Raw genomic sequence first — 23,377 nt, 5'->3', positions numbered from 1 at the left:
ACACGGGAAGGAGGAGGCGGGGCCGCCGCCCCACCCCGGCCGCGCCGCAGCCCGTGAGCGCGGCCCCGCCGCCGGCAGCGCCGCCCAGGAGCCGCCGCGGCGGCCCGGAGCATCCGCCGGGCGGGGAGCGGAGCGGAGGCGGCTGCGGCGGCGGGCACAGGGCGGGGCGGCCGATGGCGGGGGGGTGAGGAGGGGCCCTCGGCAGGTGCGGGTCGGGCGGGCGGTCCGCGCTGGCGGGAGGATGCGCGAGTACAAGGTGGTGGTGCTGGGCTCGGGCGGGGTGGGGAAGTCGGCGCTCACGGTGCAGTTCGTGACCGGCACCTTCATCGAGAAGTACGACCCCACCATCGAGGACTTCTACCGCAAGGAGATCGAGGTGGACGCCTCCCCCTCCGTCCTGGAGATCCTGGACACGGCGGGCACTGAGCAGTTCGCCTCAATGCGGGACCTCTACATCAAGAACGGGCAAGGCTTCATCCTCGTCTACAGCCTGGTCAACCAGCAGAGCTTCCAGGACATCCGACCCATGCGCGACCAGATCATCCGCGTCAAGAGGTGACTTGCCCGGCGGCCGCTCCTCCGGCGGCCGCGCCCGACGCCCACCTGCGGCCCGGCCCGCCCCGCGGGGCCTGCGGGCCTCCCGCTCCCCCCTCCGTGCCCTCCTCCCCCGCCCCGGTGCCCGGATCTCCGGCCCGGGGGCTGCCCACGGCCGCTCAGGTGCCTGCCCCGCGGCTCCCTTCCCTCGCCCGCCTGCCCCCGCCCTCCCCCGGGCGGCAGGGCATCCCCCCATCCCGCCGCCCCCTCCGCAGCCGCGCCCGCAGCCCCGGGCTCCCCGTGGGCGGGCGCCGGCCGGGGGTGGCGGAGCGGGGGCACGGGCCCGGGGCTCCGGTGGTTTCCGCCGCTCGCCCTCCCCCCAGGCGCGTGTGCGGGGAGTTTGGGGTGCTCCCGTATGGAATACGGTGGAGAATCTGGCCGGAGGCTGCAAGCGGGGGGGCGGAAAAGCAGTTCTCCCAGTGATGTGTCGGGTCAGCCAGCCCTCGAGTGCACTTTCTTGGTGGACGTGCTGTGGCCGATGTGCAGGGGAAGCACCTGGATGCTTTCGTGCGGCAGACGAGAGATCTGCCTGTTCAGATACCTGCATAGGTATTTCCATGAACTTCCTTCCCATTCTTAAAAGTGCAGGACGCCAGCCTCTTTCTCGGTGGAAGTGACGGCTGTGAGTGTTAGGCCTCATGTATGCTGGTGTTTCTCTTAAATTTCCCACGGTCTCGTTGCCAGCCGCTCTGTTAGGAGCGAGCCCACGGTGGTGAAACACCGGTGCCCACTGCCAGTTGGTTTTTATAATCGCTGCGTTGTTTAGATGTGCATCAATCAGTCAGATGTCGGCGGCTGAAATGCAGCCAGTCGCGCTAAAATAAGGGTAGATGCACCATTTGAAATCATAGCAACCGCTTGAACCAGAGCGTAGATGAGAAAATGCCGCTGGCCAGATTATCGCAGACAGAGAGGTCTGTGACTGCCCGTGGAGAGAGGCTGTAATTATATCGCAGAACTGGTTGTAGCTTTGGCTTGGACATCTGAAAGGGAAACCCTTGTAAATAACTTAGTTGGACCACATCTGTTGGGTTTGCATCTTAATGCAGAGTAGAGCGTAAAAGGCGATGATAATAATAATATTGGCTAATCATATGGTCGGGTATGGTCTGTTCACAGAAACTGCCATTCCAGACCAAGGCCTGGGGAAGATGTATTTTGAAATTGGGGAGGAGGGTGAGTAGGGGAAAGGGGAGGGAGGAGGCAAAGCGCTGCTATTTTTAAAGGCTTGCAACTTTTTCATAGTGGGTGTTTCTTAATGTGTGTCCTGACTTTTCAGTGGAGATTTCTAAAGACCAATGTAATGGAGTTCTATTGAATTTATTATGAAAAATACATTTTCAGTATCCTTCAATCCTTATCATTCGCACATACCTTACAGAAGAACAATTTTCCTTTAAGTAGTTCAGGTAGATTTTATTCATTAATAAATGCTTTTGGTTTTTTTGTATTTAATCGCCATAATATAAATTCATTTAACTTCTGAATTTATATCCGAGGCTTTTGCAAGCTTGCTTTGTACCTTGCGCTGGAGCATCTGCATTCAGACCCCAGCTGACGAGCTGTAGATAGGTGAAGCAGAATAAGAAAGCAACTTGTACTTCCATAGTTACATTGACTCAGCACTGCTGAGAGTGGGTCTAAATGCTGCTCTCGTTTTTCATCTGCCAGCTCTTTTCCTGCAAGACTTCAGCTTTAGGCTTTTGGTTAGATATTTTGTGAGACATGGGAGCAACATTGTAATCCTAAATTTCATTTATGCAAAGTAATCTAAATGCAGCTGAAATCCTGAAAATTTTAGCAAGCCCAGATAATTTTAATTGAGTTGTAGTTGAAAGGAATATGATGCATTAAAAGGATATAGCTTCAGCAAGGGTACCAGATTTTTACTTGTTAACTTGCCTGATTTACATTTGTGGGTTGTGGTGGGGGTGTTATGTTTTGGAACTTAGGTTCGCAGGCAGTGTAAGACCTAATGTGCTGTAGTTTTAAGCTTGCATCTTTCTTACCAGTTGAACCTGAAAAATGCATATTTACAGATACGATGTGTATCTGTACAAGGACTTCTCAGTTATAATTTGTAGTTGGAGAAGGACATTTAATCCATGTTGAGAAACAAATAATCTTAGTACTATTTTCTTGGGGGTTTTGGATGACAGCTATATGCTTATATTGATACAAAACCATGTTCTGAAAATCTCTGAACTTTAGTTGTACCTGAAAGCCAATTGGCCAAGTCTCTGACTTGGTAGGTATCTGTGCATTTTACATACTGCCCTTGCTCTTTTGTTTTCTTTTTGGATGAAAGAATCCCTGTGTTTTACCATAATTAGAGAGTAATTTTAATTACTCTCCCAAGAAGTAGAAAAGCCAGTTGAAATTCCCTCTTTGGGTTAAGAGGTGCACACTTGAGTCTTCTGCTTCCCTGGTCTAACCACCACATACCAGACAAGCTAAGCTAAGCGAGTCCTTCGCACCACCCGATGAAGCTGAGTGACCTTAGAGGAATGAATGACATGTTCATGAATGAAAGAGAGGAAACAAGTGGACCTTCACTTAACTCTGAAGCTTAGTGGTTAGAAGAGGTTGAGATCACTCTTGCCACTCTAGTTTCTGTTCTCTTTAAATGGCTATTTAATATTAGCGCATAAATAGGCTTAGTCTGAAATCCAGCTCTGCCAGCTTGCAGAGAACTCCCCTAATGGCAAAACTATGAAGTTGAGCTTCATTGTGTAGTGTGTGTAAGCCTTTCAGTCATGGTGCACAGCTCTATCAAGAGTGGAGGATGTCTCCATAGCTTTTAAACAGGTAATTAAAATTATTTCCTGGGAAATGTTTCAAGTGTAAACAGTATTCCTCTTTTCAAAGTAAAAAAAAATATTTTTGTTTAGAACTTTCTTAGAGAGTCCAGGTGCTTTACCTTCAGAAGGGAGCCCTGCCAGTTCTGAACGGAGAGGTGCACCCCCAGCAGCTCTTCCTAGACCAAGGATGAGGAAGAGGTTTCAGAAGTGCTCACTGTACTCTGGGCCAGAGTTTCCTGCAGTGCAGAGTGCTGCCAGTATTGGATGAAGGACCACGGTGGGACAAAATCGCAGCTGCCATTCTTCCTCCTCCAGATGCTTCATCTGAAATGCCTTCATCCAATCTCAGTTTGGGTACATAATACTGGTTTCTGGACCCTATTTGTTCCAAATAGGTCCATTAAGCCTCGTTTCTTGATTCTTGTATATGCTGAAGGTTTGTACTTCCAGGAAGATGGAGTGTACATAAGGTAGTTTTGAAGACTACTTACTTTCTGTATTCAAGAAGGATAAAGAGAATCAACTGCTGCTTTACTGCCTCCTGGTGAGGTAATACACAAATTACCTGTGCATTGGTAGGTGCTGCAGCTCTGGGGCCTTCTTCCTTGGATTTACAGGCTTGGCAGCAAAGAATTGACTTATTTATGCTGCTGACGGAACTTGCCATAGTTTCAGAATGAGCCGTTTTCTGGAGAAACCTTCTATTTGTCAGAGCAGGGCTAAATTGGATGAGTGGGCCCATGCCAAAGAAGGTCTGCAGTGAAGGAAGAAGAGAAGCTGTCAAAAGAACAGATTGGAAGTGGTACACCTCAGATGTCAAGGTTTAGAAGTAATTAGTGAGTATGAAGATTAGGTAGTGTAAGTTTTATTTTTATTTTTGTGGAAAAATGAGTTGGGTGTTTTCTAACACTTTTGTGTTTGTCTGTTTGTGTGATTAGAAAACTTTCTAAAGAGAATCTGCTGGTATTTGCCAAATACTGAATTTTAGTTTTTAATATGACTGTCAGTGTTTTTACTATGATGAAGATATGTTCAAATCTCACTGGATTTCAATTCTAGGTGCTTGCTTAGCCTTTAATTGTGTAATTTCTCAATCTATTCTACAGGCATTTTTGTAGTATTTTTTTAGTTGAACCCCATTAAATAGGAATGTACTATTATTTCTATTCAAGCAGAAAACTATAGACTAGAAATAAGAATGAGCTCAAAGTTAATTCTGAGTTCTTCACTTGCAGTAATTTCTCTAGATGTCTGATCTGTGCTTTAAGTACAGGACTGTTGCGTTCATATTTTAGAGACTAGCTGAGCCTACTTAAAGAATTTCTCAAAAGTGCTATTTTATTCCAAGTAGTGAAAAAACCTTCCTTTTCATTAATCTAATGCTTTTTTCTCTGGAAGAAAAAATACTAGAAAATTTATGTTATTTAGATTGGCTGAAGATGCAGATTAAATTATATAAGTATATTGCTATGAAATATCACAGAAATGTGTCTTTGAGTGGACAATATTCTTTGTAGCTGTGGTTTATGATCAGGATGAAAATTTGCCTTCCAGTCTAGGGATTCTTTGTAGCAATTTAAAACATACGAGAGATGTAATTATTTAAATTTATTAATTGTGAAATCAGCATCTTCAGTCAATGATAATTGATGTATTTAGTGACTTAATGGTGATTAAGTCTGGAAAACTGTATTTGAAATTACAAATTGCTCAAAAGCCTAGTTGAAAATACTGCTTTCCGAGTACTATGAGATCAAAGTATGTTTTTTATTCCAAGAACATAAGATCTCTTTAAACAAGGTTGAATTTTTCAGTTTTCTGAAATTCTATGTGTGTTGCATCCTTATTTTCAGAATATTTTTTCTAGTTTTGGGAAGTAATTAAAAAATTCTTCATAAACACTTCAACATAAACAATTCTTCATAACACCTTCAACCACAAACATGGCTGCAGCCTTTCAGGAAGAAACACTGAAGTGTTTGGTAGAAGCAAAATATGGAAAATCCTGTTTCTTCTGAGGTGTACTGTATGCAAAGCTTGACAAATGTCTAGGGATTTTCGTAGGTGCTAGCTGTGTAGAGATGGCGGAAATAAGCACACACTGAAATCCTTAAATCCTTTTTAGCAAGAATTCTTTTTCTTGCAATAATCTTAATATAATGGATTGTTCCGAGTACTCATCTTCAGGTATAAAAAGGCAGCATGGATAAAAAGCATGGCCCCCATTCTCCCCTTGGTCAAGCTGCCAGCCACTCTTGAGCACCCACCAGGTGAAATTTAGGACTTCATTGGAAGAACAGATTAACAGATTCTAAATATCAGCAAGCATTTATATGTATTTAAGTACAATAGAAGAACTCTACCGGTCTCCCTTTTCCCTTTTTTTTTATTTTTTTTTTCTTAGTTAGGGGACACCTATGGATAGCTGCTTCTCAAGAGCCTCATTGATTTGTAAGAATAAAATGTAAATACTTTAAGCATCTGTAGAGATACAAAGGAGTGGTAGACAGAAGTAGTCAGTCACAGCTAACTGACTCATTGTATATAATATCAGAACCTTCAGCTGTCTGGCCATCTCTTGTGTTTCATTGGGGAACTGATAGGTAGGAAGTGTCTGTAATAGAAAGAGTACAACTCAGATTTGTGCTCCTGTGTTTTTAAAGTAACTTTAGAGACCAAAAGAAGCATTGTATAGAGTTTAGATTAATTTTGTGTGTGTGTGAATCTACCTTTGTTTTAATTTGAAATTAATGAACTAATTCTGTCAGGTAAAATTATAGGTTCCTACAAGTCATATACAGACAATCCTCTAAAAAATGTCTCTGACAATGTGCAATTTTAAGCTATAGAAGATTATTTTAAAGTTGTTTGGCTTAGTCTTAAACTGAGATATTTCAAAGTCCTCGTGCATCTTCAGAACATATAACCTTTAACGTTTTCCTGCAGTAGCTTTCACATTTAATTACATATTTGCAGAGTTCTCTTGACTCTTCCCCCCTACACTCTCCCACTCTCACATTCTTGATGGTCTGAAATATCCATATTACTTTGAATTTCTTTCAGTGGAAAATGTGAACATTGGAGACAATGCTTATAATCAGTGTTCTAATGTGTTGGGGTTTTTTTGGCTGTTTCCCTGTTCCCTACCACCCCCATGGCCTAGTCCAGATAATTTTATAGGTATTCCTTCCCAAGTTTTACTTATTTTTCTCTGTAAGGTAAAGTGACATGATAGTTTTTATATACGAACACTGAATAAAAATATTTTTTATCCCCTCCTGCTTTTTAGGTGTTCTTTGGACTTATATTGAAAAAGCCAGGTAGGCAAGCTCCTTTTGTATGCGTGTTTAGTTTAGATTGTGCTAGTTTAGAGTATAGTGCTTCTTTTTTTTTTTTTTTTCCTTAATGATGTCTATATTCCTTAGCATCATCTTCTGGGTTTGGGTCTTAATTCCTGCTGTAGCTTATGTTGTTGTAGAGATGTGTGGATAATTTTTGGGTAGCTACAATGATTGAACAGTAGAACAGTATGTGGCAAGACTTCTTAAATTTGTTTTTGGTTGTGCAGTATTGCTTGATTGTGTCTGTGTTGTAAAAATGCTATTTAATGTGTTAAAGACCAAATATAACCATGACTTTAATTGCTTTCATAACTTAGTTCAGTAATATGGCATTAATGCTTGGGGTTGAATGTTCTCTATCTTGCTCTTCGTTAGGCTGTTTTGACACAGATTTTTGAGTATTTGGAAAATTTTATTTTAAAAAATCATTGCTCATTAGAATTTCTAGTTTTGCCTTTGAATTTCTGTTTTGCTGAGAGGACAATAATTCTTTATATACTGGTTTTTAAAGCCAACACAGTTGGCAGTAAGTTTAATATTTTCTTTCAAAATAATTCTTCAGTTGGATAGTGTGTGGATAGAAATATGTTTCATTCTTTGGTTGAACATGAAGCATTCTGGGTAACACTGTTCAGTTAAACCTCTTATGTTATCAGGCATACTTTTTAGAACAAAATTTCAAAAATAGACATTCTTTGGCTGTTGTAAGTTTTTAAATGAAAATGTGAAATATCTGAGTGGGTGGATCTCCCCAAAAAATTATCAAATCCTTCCATTAAATTTCTTTTCTAGTTTTCTTCTTAATAATTGCATGTGAGATTTTTATTTCTTATACCTAAGAAAAAAATTTGGGCTGCTGGTTATTTAATTTCTGGAACATTACAAGTATTGCTCAAATAAATTTTTTTTTTCCTCCTTGTAAATTGTGTAGGCGGTATGTGATGGTAACATTTTGAGAGAGAATAGGGAAGCAATTGGGACTGCAGTGCTGAATTATCCTGGCACGTAGTGACTTGTATAAAGATTTTAAGGTAACAAGAACTGTAGCTATCTGCTTCTATGGGCTCTCTATTCATTAGCTTGCTTCTGCTCTTTTTTTGGGGGGGTTGGGTTTGTTTTGTTCTGTTCTGTGTTTGTTTTCCAGAAGTTTCCAGTACAGAACTAGTATTCAGTTTTTGCTGCACTAAGGCAAACACTGTAGTCTAGGTACAGTTTACAATGATGAGTGCAACTGGAACACTTTCTTTGTCAATGCATTGGATGCATTTTGGCAGCTGTGTTGTCTTAAATCCTTAGTCTAGACAAGAGAATTAAAGGTGTGTTATGAGCACGTTATCCTTTCTCAACATTAATATCATGGGACTCACTCAATTAGTTGGATGCTATACTCTTCAAAAATGCAGTGGTAACAGTATTTTAATTCTTGTCTTGGTTAGCCCTAGACTGGGTGAAATATTAGGTGAAGGACAATTAAAAAGGAATGTTTTTAGAGTTGATTAGTTTGTTTTGAAATATCACTTGTGTCTTGTAGATAAAGCTTTAACAATTTAAAAAACATTATGTTCTGTAAAAGTCATAGTGATGAGGAAGACATTAAAGCATTTTTAAAATACTAGGATGTAGTAGTGTAGGGTAGTGGTCTGTAGTAAAGTAAAATACAGTTCTTACTTTATAGAATGGTTTGGGGACTTCCATTATTGTTCTGGTTAACAGGTAGCCACCTTAACTAACAGATTAATAGTGTTTGAGATTCCCATGTGGGTTTCAACTCAGTTACAATTTAATTTGAACTGGAAATGAATTGGATAAGGCACTGAACTTAAGTGCTCTGAGTGTTGTGAAGAAGAGCTTTGATCCTGGATTTCTGATTAATTGCAAGAAAGGATGCTTTCAAGAAGTAGCCAAATAGGTCACTGCTAGCCTATACGTATGTCTGCTGAATTATGAGCAAGTTTTCATAGGAGAATGTTTGAATTGTTTGCCCTCTTAGTCCTAATACAATTTACAGTAAAGACTATAAGCCTGGACTGATCAACCTACTTGATCTGATTAGATCTGGTTACAGTTTCCAGCATTGCTGTTACATCTTCTAAACTGCTGTACAAAATCCTACTTGAAACGTTTTATAAAATAATTGGAAGGCTTCTGTCTTTTCAAAAACATATGAATTTTATAAGACCAATATAGAAAGGCATAAATTCTCTCCTCGGTAATTTTTTTTTTTCTTTTGAAATGTCCTTACTATGTTTTTAATCTAGTTTATAAATTTTATAAACACCTTGATTTTGCTAGAACTAAACAATGATGACAAAATATTTGGGGTTTATACCATTTTTCCCAGAATTTATAAATGAGTGGGGAAAAAAATTCGATTTTTTTTTTTTTCACCCACCTCTGTAATTAATGATGTAGGATGCTGAACAAGTGTATTTTTTTGAACTGTGACATCAGTCCTAATTTGTATACTGCTACTTGTAAATACATGTTTTTAGGAAGGTATGTTTTCAGTCTGTGGATTACTTTCTACTGCCAAAAGAACTTGATGTATTAATAAGTTTTTCTAGTAGTAGTCTCCAGGTTTAAAATTTGCCCCTCTTCTGTTGAAGACCTGTCACACAGTGGTGTTTTGTGGTTTAGTTGTGGGGTTTTTTTAGCTTCAGGGATTCAGATTGGGTTTTTTTAATAATTTGGAGGGCAGAAAATGATCATGTTGAACTGTTTCTTCTGGAGGATTTTATCAGATGCCTTTCATACCCCTCTAACCCCACAAAGCAAAATGTCTAACTGGTCTGAGTGTTTTTCAGTCTCCACTTAAACCAGGCTATCCATCTCAGTGCTTAAAGAAGGCATATGCTCTGTTAGTCTCAGATGCAGTTAGATTCTTGGTAGCTGACATGCAGGTCACTCCCTACAATGCCTGGAAGAGAGAAGAATGAGTCACCTTCTGCTGGGTTACAGCTGCTGCAGTCCACTGTCAAAGTCCAAGTGATATGTGGAATGAATTCTCCAATTGCTTGCTTCCCTTTGGGTGTGGTGTTAGGTTTGGAGTGAGGGGAGTGGGCGTTGTCAGTGTGGTACCACTTAAATCTTAACAGACGAGCTCCTCAGGATGCATGGAGGCTTTGGAGGTAGGAGAAGATGGTTTTGTTATTGTACCAAATGTGCAGGATGCAAGCAGGCACTCCTGGCATCAATCTTCTGAACATGCAGTGCTCTGGAACAGATGCTTTGCTTAAATATATTTTTCCCCAATGCTAACCTTCTCTTTTTATGCATTTCATTTAGAAATAAATGAGACCTGAGCCTTACAGGGAAAAAAAAAACAAACACTAAGTGATTTTGGGTCATTTTCTTAGGAATCTGCTTTGCTCTAAGGTGTATAATAGTGTTGCAGCAAGCCATTCAAACTACCAAGTCATATATGCAGAATCTTTTCTCTTGAGAAACAGGCTTGGCCACAGGTCAAAACACTTAAAAAGAATGGGAGATAAATGGAAGTCAGTATGTCATCATGAAGCAACAGCTGACCTTTTCTGAAATAATTATGGTCACCTGGACTAGAGGAGTCTTCTGGTGATCATTAAATACATGGGATATCAATTTTGCATTTTTGAAGTGACTTCCTAAACTAAAGAGAATAAGCAGCCCTGAGAAATCACTGGATACCAGTCCTGGTACCTTTCTTTATCTTGTATATCCAATCTTTTTTCTGTTGTTCCCTTGGAATTTGTGAATTTGCCTTCACGTGCTTGTACTTACCTTCATAGTGGTACATCTTCAACAAAAAAATTGAGGAGTATTTTCTAAACCTCTCTTGTAGTTTAGTGGTTAGAGCAATCTTCTGGGAAAAGATGTGACACTTCTGTGACTAAAGGAGGTGTGTGGTGCAGGTCTGTCACTTCATTGATCAGGGTTGTAATCACTGTGCTATGTTAAATGTGAGAAAGGGCATTGACACCACTTGCTTTTATTCCCAGGGCTTTCTGTGGAAGTGGTATCTGTTGTGGATTTGTTGAATATCTTACTATTGTTGTTTTAGTAGACTCAGTGAGCAATGTTTAGTGAATTAGGCCTCTTGAGGGGGATTTGGCTGCTTGCATAAGTTTGCAGAGACCTTAGGTGTGTGACCCTGTTTGGGTTCCAGTATGTGGCTCAGCTGGGCTTGCACAGCTGTAGGCCGTCAGACAGACACCTTGTTTTGACAAAAACTTCGGGTGGGTGCAGCCTTTCAAGAAATTTAGTGGGGAGGGAGAAATTTTGTGGGTCAGTCTCTTGGTCATGGGCCACTTAAAGCTTCTGGAATCCCAGTATATTTATCCATCTCAGTTTTGTTTTCAAACCCAAAAATACTTGCCATCAGAATGAGTTAATCTCTCTATCTCCTTTTTCAGAAGTGTTTAATTCTGTATGTTTTGAGCAGTGAGTTTCTGAATGCCTTTATATAACCTTTTTAGTATAGAATATGGAGTAGGCCACAGACTTGATGATCATCCACAGCATACACTTAACAAGTCTTGTAATTCAGATGCCTTCCTTCTCTAGAAGGAGTTCTGTGCACAGCTTTTATTATATTGCTGATTATAAAATTTTATTTGGAGTGGAATCTGCTTAGATGCCTATCCTTATACAAATAGTTGTCTGAGCAGGGATAGACTCTTTCCTAGAAAGAAATTGGAGAAAAAGATGATACCAGGATAGCCTGTTAAGAGTCCATAGAGTTTTAATGTTAAGTATCAAACAGGAAGAAACTTGATTAGTTTGCCTTGATATCGGTATCATTAGAAGCTGCAGATGCTCAGCAGTCTCTTTTCACGACATCTGTTTTTCCAGTAGTTGGTATAGGCTGGCCATGTGAGAGAACCAGTAGCCTTGTGCTCCGTGGTCCTTGATGTTCTAGAAAATTTAGTCATGATGCCACATTCTAGAATTTCACTCAATCCAAATATTCCCAAAATTCATTAAAACTGGGGGGAAGCCAGGCTGCCTGTTGGTGTGGTGCATGTGTGGTTATGTTTTGATGGGAGTGGGGTTGAAGAGTCCTCTCCTGCCTTTAAAGATAACATAATGAATCAGCTGATAATTTTGCCTGGACTGCATGAATGGATATCTAATAGTCTCACTTTTAGTCTGACACCATGCAGGATGTAGTTGTTCCATGTGGGATTTTGTAACCTCTGTTACTTAACGAAGTATTGCTGTCTTATTATGCAGTTGCTGCAAATTTCTGAGTCTTTTTTGCTATCTAGCAGTTTTTAGTCAAACTTCTTGTAACTCTTTTATTTCTAACGTTGTCTTGTAACCAGATTTCATAGCAACCAAAATCAGATACTTGCTACCCATCAGATAAGTCTGTTAACAACTGTTGGCAAGGAATGCTGTTCCTCTTACCACTCTGAGTTCCAGTTTTTATGGTCTTGCTGCCACCAGGCCTTTTGCCCCAGATCCTGCACTGAGCATGTAATTGGAAGACTGGCTCCTTATCTGTGTGAAGGTGGTTTTCGAGAGCCATGGTGACCAAATGCAGTCCTTGGACAGGCTCCTGATGGACTGGAGCTACTGTTCTTTTCATCTTTTTGATTGTCACTGTTGGTTACACCTGTAATTGCCAAGAGCTCAGCTACTGGGCTGCAGTGGTGGTTTGTGGACAGGACATGTGAACATTAACAGGGAACAGGGCCCTTTCTCAAGGGAAGGAACTGATGGGCACTTGCAGATGATAGGAACCCTCCATCACAAGATTAACTGTAGCAGACGTGTTCAAAGGGCCTTTATCTCTAAAAATTGTATCACAAGAAGCTGAAGATAAACATCATGGTAGCTTGGTGGTGGAAAGATGGTTTATCCAGACTGCTTTGTCTTAGGTACTTTAGTAACTTTTTGAACAAATCCATGCAATTCAGGTTTTACCTACCAAAGTTTACAATGTAACCCTGTTATGAAAAGGAGAACAAAATATACAGCAAGCTGCCATCAGAATACTTGAACTTAAAATGTCCAAGTTGCTCTGGAATGCAAGGAAGAGGGAAGGAAGGTGCTATGAATTGCAGGGCTTACTAATGTGTCCCTAGGCTTGATAGGGACACATTGGAGAAACAACCCTGTGTTTAAAAAGTTTTCATCTCTGGGAAGAGTTGCTGCATTGTAAGCTTTACAGAGGAAAGAAGTTTGATTTTTGAAAAAAGAAAATATTTTCTTTCCATGGCTTCTCAAAAAGTTGGTTATTCAATATAATTTCTGCAATTTATTGCAGGATATGGCCTTTTCTATTTTGTTCTCATGAACTATATTTGGGAAAAATTTACAACGAAAAAAAGAGAAAAGTATCATTTTTTTAAGTGAGACAAGTATATTCAAAAAAGAAAACAAATAACCTTAAGGTGTGAAATCACATAACATGGTGGATGTTGAATTCTCCTCCAGATGGTTTTTAGTCAGAAATAGTGACTGCCATCATAGTAGCTTCATCTGCCAGAGAGGGACAATTGTAAGCTCAGCCTTGGATGAAGGCTGAGAAGGCGCACCTTGAAAGTCCATCATTACTCTACAATTAAGAAATTGTATTGCCTTCCTAGCTGGGATAATTAGACTGGTAATTGAAGTTTACATTCTTCTCCAAGAGATGATCAAAATGCTTGCTTTGAAAGACTTTCTGTCTGTCAGCAAGAAATGTGGTTAGATTAAAAGGACTGGGAACAGTCTGGACTTCACACCTCCACACACACCTTCAGATTAATTGGAATGGCCTTTCTGAATAGGACAACTTCACGTGGAAAAAATAATTAGTGAACTATTTTCAGGAAATTCTGGTTACTAATTGGTGATTCAATGAAGAAAGGGTAATGGACACTGGGGTGTGTGTACAGTACCTTTAAACATAATCTCTTTCTTAAAAGAAAACCTTTTTCAAATATTTCAATATTTTTCAAATATTTTCTTACTGTTACTTTTGAGGGTTAAGTGGACAAATTACTATCCTTTCTGTACCTAAAAGGTGATAAAAAAAACATGTAAATATTGGGGTAATATTTTGTTTCTTAGAATAAAATAAAGTACATATTTGTTGTTTTTTTTTTAATTAACTTTGCTCAGGAAGAGAGACAGTTAAAATGTATGTGTATGTAGAACATACACATAAATATATGCATATATGTACACAAGAGATAAAAGGGAAAAAATAATATATGAATTCTGTCAGGTTCTACAGTCATCTTCTGTTTGAAATAATTTTAAATAGGCTTTGCCTACATGTGGAAATTCTTTATTGAATTACTTCTGAACAAGTTTGTTTAAACCAATGTAAAGCCACATTGTTTGTCTCATACCTAATTTGAGCAATATTAAAATTGGTATCCATGCAGGAATTCCCAGCATTTTAAAGAAGTTTCTTAGGTTGGCCTGCCTTGTGTTTTCTCTCTCTGAAAAAAAAAAAAAAAAGTCAGTAATGGATGTAGGCACTGATTTTGTTGTTTCCACGGGTTGCTCTTTCTGTCAGCAAGCAAGGCCCGTTGTCCCCGTCTCGCTGGGTGACACCGGCCATCGGCCAGCACACGGCCACCGGCAGAACGCCAGCACAGAGCCGCTCCCTTCCCAAGGGATGCTGACAGACAGAGCCTTGGGCTCTGGCCCTGCCACTGCTGACACAGCCTTGGCATGGCCAATGCAGCCAGGTGCCCAGAGGTGCAGCGGTGTGGTGGTGGTGGTGGTGGTGGTGGTGGTGGAGTCCCAGGGTCTACCTTGCAGGTAACCCTACCTTGTAGGGTTAACAGGTACCAGGTAAAACGGTCTGCAGGGTTGACTGGCTGCCACAGAGCATCTTCGTGGACAATAAAATGGCTGTCAGACAGGTTAGTAAAACTCTTCTGGGAAAGAGGAGCTTTTTATAACCTAGCCTAGACCCAAGGAAATTAACATTTATACAGTAGTTAAAATATAAATAGCTCGACATCTGAGATGATGAGTATATCTGAGCTCCTCATTCTAGCTGGCTTCATTTTGATAGTTAATCAAATATTAGATTTGAGATATACATACACACATCCATGTATGTGAGGAAAAGTAAAAGGCTTAGATTTTACTGTTTTACTAGATACCCTGCATTTAATGTCATCTTATAAACAAGTTCTTACTAAGAAATTTCTGAATATTCAAATGGATTATATTCACAACACTGATTCAGAATGAAGTAGTCTTATTTTTCTTTAATTGGTACCCATCTTATAGTAGAAAGAACAAAAAAATCTCCTAAGAAAATTATTTCTGAAGTTTATGCTCAAGATAGAAGGGAGGTTATCAGGAAATTATTCTCTATATTTATCTTTATTCCACTTAGAGGTAGTATGTTGGGAGGCAGTATTTCGTATTTAAATATGAATCAAAATTTGTTTTAATAAGGACAAAGAAGTAACAATCAAAAATCCTGACAGTTCAGAAGCTCTTGTTTTGGTCTTTAGACCAAAATCTTTAGATACAGAATCTTTAGATACAGAAACAGTTTCATTTAAGATGATATAAAAGATTTTTGAATAAATTTTCTGGAGTTGCAAGGTTGAGGTATTAAAGATAGAGGTGACTTCTTAAATCTGAGGGGAATAAAATCTTCTTGGTGCTCTGTTTATTCTAACATTCCGATTATTTATAGGAGGCATATGGTAATTAGATAAATTGTTCTGTAAGATAAGGGCCACCAATTTTCTGAAGTCATGGCAGAAAGGTTCTTCTTACCAAGTTGAAAATAAAATATTCTGATAGAAACTTGGCAGGAGGAAGAGGCTTTCAAAGCATCTGCTCATGGTAGTCAAGGCCTTGGATTTTTTCTTTGTTGGTAGAGGAGGATTTGATTATGGTTGAAAGAACATGAAATCAGAATACTATTTCTGGAGTCAAAGAGAAAAGCATTTATACTGTTTTGTCCTGTATTGGTTCACTGTATCAGTGTGGTCACTTGCTTGGAGTTTCTGTAAAATAGTCCATCTTCTGAAAAATATCCACAGTTGTACCCTAATTATGCCATTGTGAGGAAAATCTGTCTCAACAGAGCATTTTTTGCAAAGTTTTTTTATGTGCATTGTAGGATGTTTTTATTAGCTTGAAGGACATTAAGCTGTATTCTTCTTTAGTTTCTAGGGCAACGAAAGTCTCTGCTTTGAACTAGACACACAAATTCTTTTCAGGCTATGCAGTATCATAAAAACTGGTATCTACCTGCCTTATCTTCTACATGGGGACTCATGAGAAAGCAGAAGTTCAGGCCAGGTTGTTTGCCAATTAGCCCTGTTATATTTTTTACTTTTTCTTAAGTTTTAGTGACCAGCTTGGTTCATTGCGAACAGTCACATTCTTTAAAAAGCAAATAAATTAAAACCTCTGTGGAGCTGCTGTTTGCATCAGTACGTAATGCTCGATCCTGCAGACTAGATCATGGCAGTCAGATAATCAGAGGTGAATTTTGTGACCTAGGCCTGCATTTCAGGGGCCAGATCTGGGTAGTATCAAAAGTCAGGAGCACAGACTTTTTGGAGTAAAAGGTTTCTACCTGAAGATGCAAGAGAAACTGTTTCTTTCCCTGTGGTTCTGACTGGACAGGACAACACAGTTGTTCCTGAACTTTAATCCTTTGGAAGCGGGTGATGCTACTAAGAAGGTTTTGAATTAATTGTTGGGCCTATTCTTGAAGACTGTAAAAGTGTGATTTTAATGGGCTAGAGAAAATCCTATTAGAATAGTTTAAACAAGTTTTGCAGTGGAATTTTTATCAATGATTATGACTTGGTTAAAGTAACATAAAAATGTTACTTTGAAGAGTGAACTAATACTTTAGAGGACTATAGTCTTCGGGTCCTTTTAAAATGCATATGCATTTCACAATATTTTGCTAGTTTTACTTTATGTATCCACTAAAAAGTTTCACTTTTTATAGTTTAAATAAACAAGGATAAAGAGTTTGAAGTTGTCATTAACTTATGCTTGAGCTTTAGTTAATTCTGCAAAATCTAGTTAGATCATCTTGCTTTCAGAATTCTAAGATATATGTCTATCTTGAGGCCTGTAGGTGTGATTATCACTTCCTTTACATAAATGAATAGCTATAAATATTTATATAACTTTGTCATTTGTTTCTCAGCCCATTTTCTATGTAAACAAGCATTATCTGACTCAGTTGTCTGCATGTCTCATCTTCCTCCATTACCTGCCAGTAAGTTCTGAATTCTGCAGCGCAGTTAAACTAAATTAAACATTAGGACAAATTCCCAAAGAGATCATGGAAGGCCTGTCCTTGGAAGTTTTCAAGACTGAACTGTGCATGGCCCTGAGGAAGCTGGTTGAGGTTTCCTGGCTGACCTTGCTCTGAGCAGGGGGTTGGAGACTTCCCAAGGTCCCTTCCTGCCCAGATCAACATCTGGAACAAATTAGAAATCTAAATAATGATTAAGTTCTATCAGAATTGTTGGTGGGAAAGACACACTGTCACTGCTGTAGTTATGGAAGAAACTGGCACATGCTTAATCCTAATTATGGACTGGAGAATGGTGAGGGGAAATGTTGTAGGCAGAAGGAAAAACTAGAGCTTTAGATAACAGCATTGATAGACTCTGTAAGAAACTAGACCTACCATTGTACACATGAATTACTTTACAAGCTCTCTGCTTTATACAATGTCTGGATGCTGTTTCAGCTTTTCTAAAAGGATTATTAACAGTATTTTATTATATGGATTTTTTTTTTTTTTAGCCAAGCAACAGGCATAAACTTTGATATATCTGAATTGGCACAGATCTTTTTGGTCACTTTGTTTCTCCTCCCTCACCTTTGTCAGTGCTTGTACAGGAAGTTTACAGTATATTCTAAAATATTACAGTAGTTTATCTAAACATTTGCACATCAAGATATGCTTCTGAGAGAAATTTCTTCTGATAAAGCATGTATTGATTGATTGATAGTAGTGCATTTTAGGGTCACTGTTGTTTGAACACAGCAATGTAATAGTTTTAAACTATAAAACAATTGGAATCCATAGATTTGTATGATGTGCAAGAGGCTCACATCACTTTCAATAGGTATCTGCATATTTAATTGCCTTTGTAAAGAGACATATTCAGTCCCACATCACCAGAATAGGCAGGTTTTATGACCTTGTAGAGTTTTGTAGAGAGGAGCAAGGAAGAGAAGAAATCCCTCAATGTCAACACATGTTTTAAGATATTCTGAGTCTTTGCAGTTTCAGCTCAAGCCAGTGGTGCTGAAGTGAGGTAACAACTTTGGCTTTGTCCCCAAAGCTGGTGTTCTTGCTGCAAGGCACACCTAATCCACCAGCTTTATTCTTTCTGCTGACAGGTTTGATGTTGGCACATAATCTGCCCTAATGTTCTAAATACTTGTAAAGAAATCCCAAATTTTTGTGGTGCTACATAGCTTACTGCTGAGAATAGCTGTGATGCAGGGTGCTTTTTCACTTGAAGAGCAAGCAAAACTGCTACTGCATCCTTCAAGATGTTCAGATTGCCTCCATCACTAAGGATGGAAGACCTCAGAAGTGTTTATGTATCATAGGCAATAGAGGCTAAAGCTGACAACTCTTTTCTTTGGATTGAGAGCAGAGGTACAGAGTTCAAGGGACTTGCTAGAAATTGCACAGGAAATCTGTAACAGGGTGTGAAACTGAACCCACATCTCTTAAATCATGTGTCAGCATTCCTCTTGCTTGATGCTTAATGTTTTTGCTCTAAGACATCAAAGGATAAAACTTAGTTATAAGTGGTTGTATCTGAAAAAAGCGGTCATTTAAAATAAATGTCTTTTTTTCAAGACTTCAGAATACAAATAAAATATAGATAGTAGTCTCTTTAATTTTAGACTCTTCTATATGTTGGACATTTGGTAGGTACTGAAAGCCTTGACATATCCAGTCATGCTCATTGTATTGGAATAAACATTAGTATATTAGCATGGATATGGCTTAAAAATGTTCAAGGTAAGAAAACGAATGTGGTTATTAAGAATAATTTTCAATTATGGATGCAAAGCTTAAATATTGAAATGTGAGGCCTAATTTTCAGGATGTTGAGCTATTCGTACAGCTAGTAGCAGTAATTTTTTTTTAAATTAGGTGCTCAGCTTTAGTGTCTGGAAATTTTTTTTAGCAAGAACCTTTTTGTATTTAAGCAACTGTAACATGCCTCTTATCTGTTAGTAGTTTTCTTGACAAGTAGACTTCTTTCAGCATGAACTGAGTAGAGAGACAGGAGCTAGATTAAATTGGTGCAGCTGTGAGAATCTCAGATTTGTAGGACAGTCAGATTTTCTTGTTGCTTTTAGAATCAAGGGAATTAGTCACAATGGAAAAAGTCAGGTAAAACATTTGTCTTGTATTTACTTGTGGTTATTGCTTCTTAAGCTAAACCAAGGAACAGAAAACTCCCATTTGAAAATTCCAGCGTTTCTGAGTTGCTAAATGTGCCAAGCATTTCAGGATTTCAACAAGATGATGTTGATGCTCGGTTGTGTAAGATGAGGATTTTGATTGGCGTAGAGAGGGAACTCAAGGATTAAAATCTTGTTTGGATATGCTCCCAGCAAACCTGCTGCTAAGAAGGTAGGTTTTATCTATCCCTTGGAGTCTTTTCAGTCTTGATAATAGACTTCAGTGTTAGCTATGAATTTTAATGATAGATACTAGGGAGAAGTGTCGTTTTTAAGGTGAAAAATAACCTTTTGTTTGTGAAGTTTTTCGAGCATCTGAAATGGCAGTAGATGAGAACTGAAGCTACTTGTGTCATTGGCTCCTTGTCATCCCCAGCATTCAGAAAGCTGTTTTCCTTCACTTGTGCCAGAGCCTTACTTTGAGGGGAGCAGAGAGTGTCATGGGACATAGTTCAAACATTCATGGAGTTCTGCAAGCTTAATGAGAAAATGTCTCCCTAACATCTTAATGATCAGGGATTTATTTTTTTTTTAGGACTTACTTTAGTGACTAGAGAACCCTTAAGACATGCTGATTGACCTTTGAATTTTTGATTGACCTTTGAATAAAAATTGACATTTTACATTAAAAAGCTGGAGGGAGAGCTGAAGGTAGGCTCTATCTGTAGTGACTTGCAGAAGCAGGCTGAAAACGTGGAAAGAGTTTGTTATTGTAGTTCTCCTATGAAATCTCAGATGCAGAAAATCCTCTGTAGATAAGAATTTTTCTCTGAAGTGAATGCAAATGACCTGGAAAGATCTTTGGTGTCCTTCATACAGAGATGATGTGCATCATCATTATATCTGTTGCAGCAAGGGAATGTAGGTTTACTACATAGTCTTTGAGTATGTGTGTTGGGTTGTACACAATCCATGGTTCTTGTCCCTTGGAAGGTCTCAGCTGTAAGCTGCCTAGGAGTAATGTGTGCAAGTGCTTTGGTTGAAAAGTGCTTATTGTGAGAGTTGGGAAGAAGGTATTTATAGTGCTTGTATATACTGTGATTGGTTGTTGTTTCTTGGGCTTTTGCTTGGAACTATATCCTCTAATTTCTTACAAGCACAGCATCGATGGTGAGCCAAACTGGCAAGTGAAGCCGGCTCTAACACCCACAGAACTGAACGGGCTTTAAAGTATTTTATTTAAGATGAGGGGATTATTTCCAGAAAGTTTCATATACAAACACAAAGTTTCTGAAGCCTCCTCAAAAGTGATATGGTGTGGTGTTATTTATTATTCTAATATTATCCTCCCAAGTTGTTTTGCAATTATTATTTAATTTGCTGTCCTGTGAGTAAGTACAATTATCATGACTTTATATACCTTAATCTATCCATCTGAAGAGTTTGTTTTCCCAAAGGCTATGTAAGGAGTTCATGTCAAAGCCTAGAAAAAAATGTTAGATCCCAGTCCTGCAATTAGGGCATACACTGTTCTTTATAGCAAACTGATTCATGACTCAGCCACCTAATTGCAGTGGGACTTCCAATAAACTCTTTAACATCTACTCATTTATAAAAATTATTTTAAGACTATTTTTTTAGTTGGGAGTTGTTGCTTAAGAAATTAAATCATTACACAATATAGCTTACAAAACTGAATATTAAATGCAATTAATTAGTAAACTGGAATGACTTGTTTGCACTAGAATCGTGGGAGTTTTACAGCTGTTCTGTGTGGTTTTGCCTGAGAAGCTGTAATAATTTCCATTAGAGCGAAAATGCTCAAACTTTGCAGACACCTACCTTAGTTTAGATTTGAGTATCTCTCTGACACATTTATACATGTATACAGGTATTGACACCTCTTCATTGGTGTCTGTTTGCAGGAGTCCGTGGAAACATAATTCTGCCCAATGACTCCCTAATAGTTGCAGTTTTTGAAGCCACCAAAATACAAAGAGTAAGGGTTTGGATAAAGTGAGATGTCTCCTCTGTCTGAGTGTCTTAAGGTAGTAATAGCTTCAGTAGTATGTGTATATATATATTATATATATGTGTGTGTGTATGTGTGTATATATATACATATATATATTTCCTGCTGCTTTGGTTCAAGAATTGATAGCTTCAATAAATGGTTAAGATGGTTTTCTCCTTGAAAATTCTGTGGTATCGCTTCCTCTCATCCTGGTGTTTGAGAGGTTCAGAATCAGGCTAGTGAAAACTGTGCCTTTTCTTATCCTCCATAGCTGATGTGAGTTTTAACTATCAAGGATTCTGCATTAAATATCCAAATAATTATGTGAAAAGGATTAGAAAAATTCTTTATAGTTACACTTGGAATATGTTCTTCCTCTAGATGAGCAAACTGCTTGTTCAAGTTATGACAGATTTTACTGAAGGCAGGCAAAGTTTGCAAGTTACATTACAAAAGGATGTTTAGTTATATTTAGTGTGAATTTGTAAATAACCTAATAGATTTAACTGTCATTTCTGATACTTTATTTCATATTACCCATAATTATTTTGCTGTGTATTTTGGAAGTATTCATACCACAAATTTTTTGTAAGTCTAAAATGAAGAATAATTATTTTTTACTGACATTTTGCTGTTATTTCCATAATTTTCAACACTAATATCTTTATCCCTTAAATTAATTTCCTTTTTGAAATACTATCAAAACTGCCAGAAATGCATTTTAAAAAAAGTGAGAAAGATGCTCTGTTTGTAGAAGGTAATAAAGGTGATTTAGTACTGGAGACTCCTTTTGATTATTAGTTACTGTTATTCCGTATAGATATCTTTTGTACTTCAGTGGTCCCAGTTTTTATTATATAAAGCTGTAATTGTGAATCTTTCCAAAAACTTGAACAAGTCTTAAACTTGTTATAAAAATAGTTTTCAGGAATATATGGTATTCTCTTGGTTTGTTTTTATTCCACAGAATGATTTGGTTGAAAATATTTGGGTGTGATATGAAGCACAGGAAAAAAATCCTAGAAAAGAGACACCACTTCCAGAATGTGAAACTGGAAAACAGGAACCTGTTTGTACCTTTGTGTCTCCTGACAAGTACAACTCAGACACAGACACGTACACACAGAGTGTTGGGGTACTGGGCAATCTCTATCACTGTCTAAAGGAATCAGATCAGTTTACCAGCCTTGTTTGGGGTTTTTTGGTGTGGTTTTTTTTTTGATTCTTGCTGTTTCAATCTTCATTTTTATTATATTTTCAGTGCACGTTGTCTTTGTTTTATCTTTATCCAATGACAATTCTAACCAGAAATCTAAGAAGTACCTTGTAAAAAAAGTCAGGTACTGCCTATGTTTTTCTGGGTATGATTGGAGGTAGAAAAGCTGTGAGGAAAAAGTCTCTGAAGATCATTCTCATATGATTCACCTTGAAGCTTTCTAAATGTTTTAAGCTGTTATTCAAAGTGTACATAGTAATCTAAACAGAAATGTGGATGATGTGTGTGCCTTGTGAGGTAAGATAAAATACAGAAATATTTATTGCTGTGTGACATATAAGGTTCTGTGGTCAATGGTGTATAACTGAGCCACATAAAACGTTTGAAGTTTGTGTATTTATTGATTTCATGTGGTGTCCATCCTCATGCAAATGGAGATTTATTGTGAGCTCTTGGTCCCAGGTGTTCATTAAAGATGGGTAACAGGGTGGGTTTTAGTACTGAATTTATCTAGAACTGGGAAATACATTCTGAATGTCTTTCATGGCGCAATGACTGTACCTTTCCAGTAGTGGAAACCCTAGATATGATGGCATTTGACTCTGCACCGGTGTCTTTCATAGGGCTATAAATGACTGCAGTCCTGTTATCTCTTCAAGGGTTGCCGCTGGTCAGTATCTGTCATAGTGGAGCTAAAGATAGTGAGATCATTAAAACAGGGTGAAGTGCCTTGTTCTTTAATCATGTTCTGCAAACACGTGTAATTGGTCTTGCAAAAATTTGTTCCTGAAGAGGTCTTAAAAAGTCAAGCCTTCCCCTGCTACAGTTGAGAGTGTTTCTTACAGGGTCTGCTATATTTGCCCTAGAATACATACTGTGCTGCTTTGATACTGAGAAAAGTGGCAGCAATTCTTATTTTCAGGTGGCCCTTGTGCTTTTCATTAGGAATGATCAGTGCTGCTCAAAGCTTTTCAGCCATACTGAGAAAATTAGATTTTCCTGCTCCAGAAATGAGCAGAACTGTGCCACTTTTCCATTGCTAAGGGGATAGGCA

At 38.7% G+C, this 23,377-nt stretch overlaps 1 protein-coding gene across 1 annotated transcript in view; it reads left to right on the top strand.

The window, feature by feature from the left end:
- The first annotated feature begins 216 nt into the window (after positions 1–216).
- Positions 217–23,377, top strand: part of RAP2A (RAP2A, member of RAS oncogene family) — a 30,125-nt gene continuing 6,964 nt past the window's right edge. Inside the window, exon 1 of the mRNA XM_058857503.1 lies at positions 217–555. Coding sequence (XP_058713486.1) covers positions 242–555 — 314 coding nt within the window. The 5' untranslated portion in view covers positions 217–241. The remainder of the gene's footprint in view (positions 556–23,377) is intronic.

The sequence above is a fragment of the Poecile atricapillus genome, chromosome 1 (genome assembly GCF_030490865.1).
Source record: "Poecile atricapillus isolate bPoeAtr1 chromosome 1, bPoeAtr1.hap1, whole genome shotgun sequence".
Taxonomy (NCBI): Eukaryota; Metazoa; Chordata; class Aves; order Passeriformes; family Paridae; genus Poecile; species Poecile atricapillus.
Note: the sequence above shows the minus strand (reverse complement) of the source record. Positions and strands in the feature narration are given on the sequence as shown.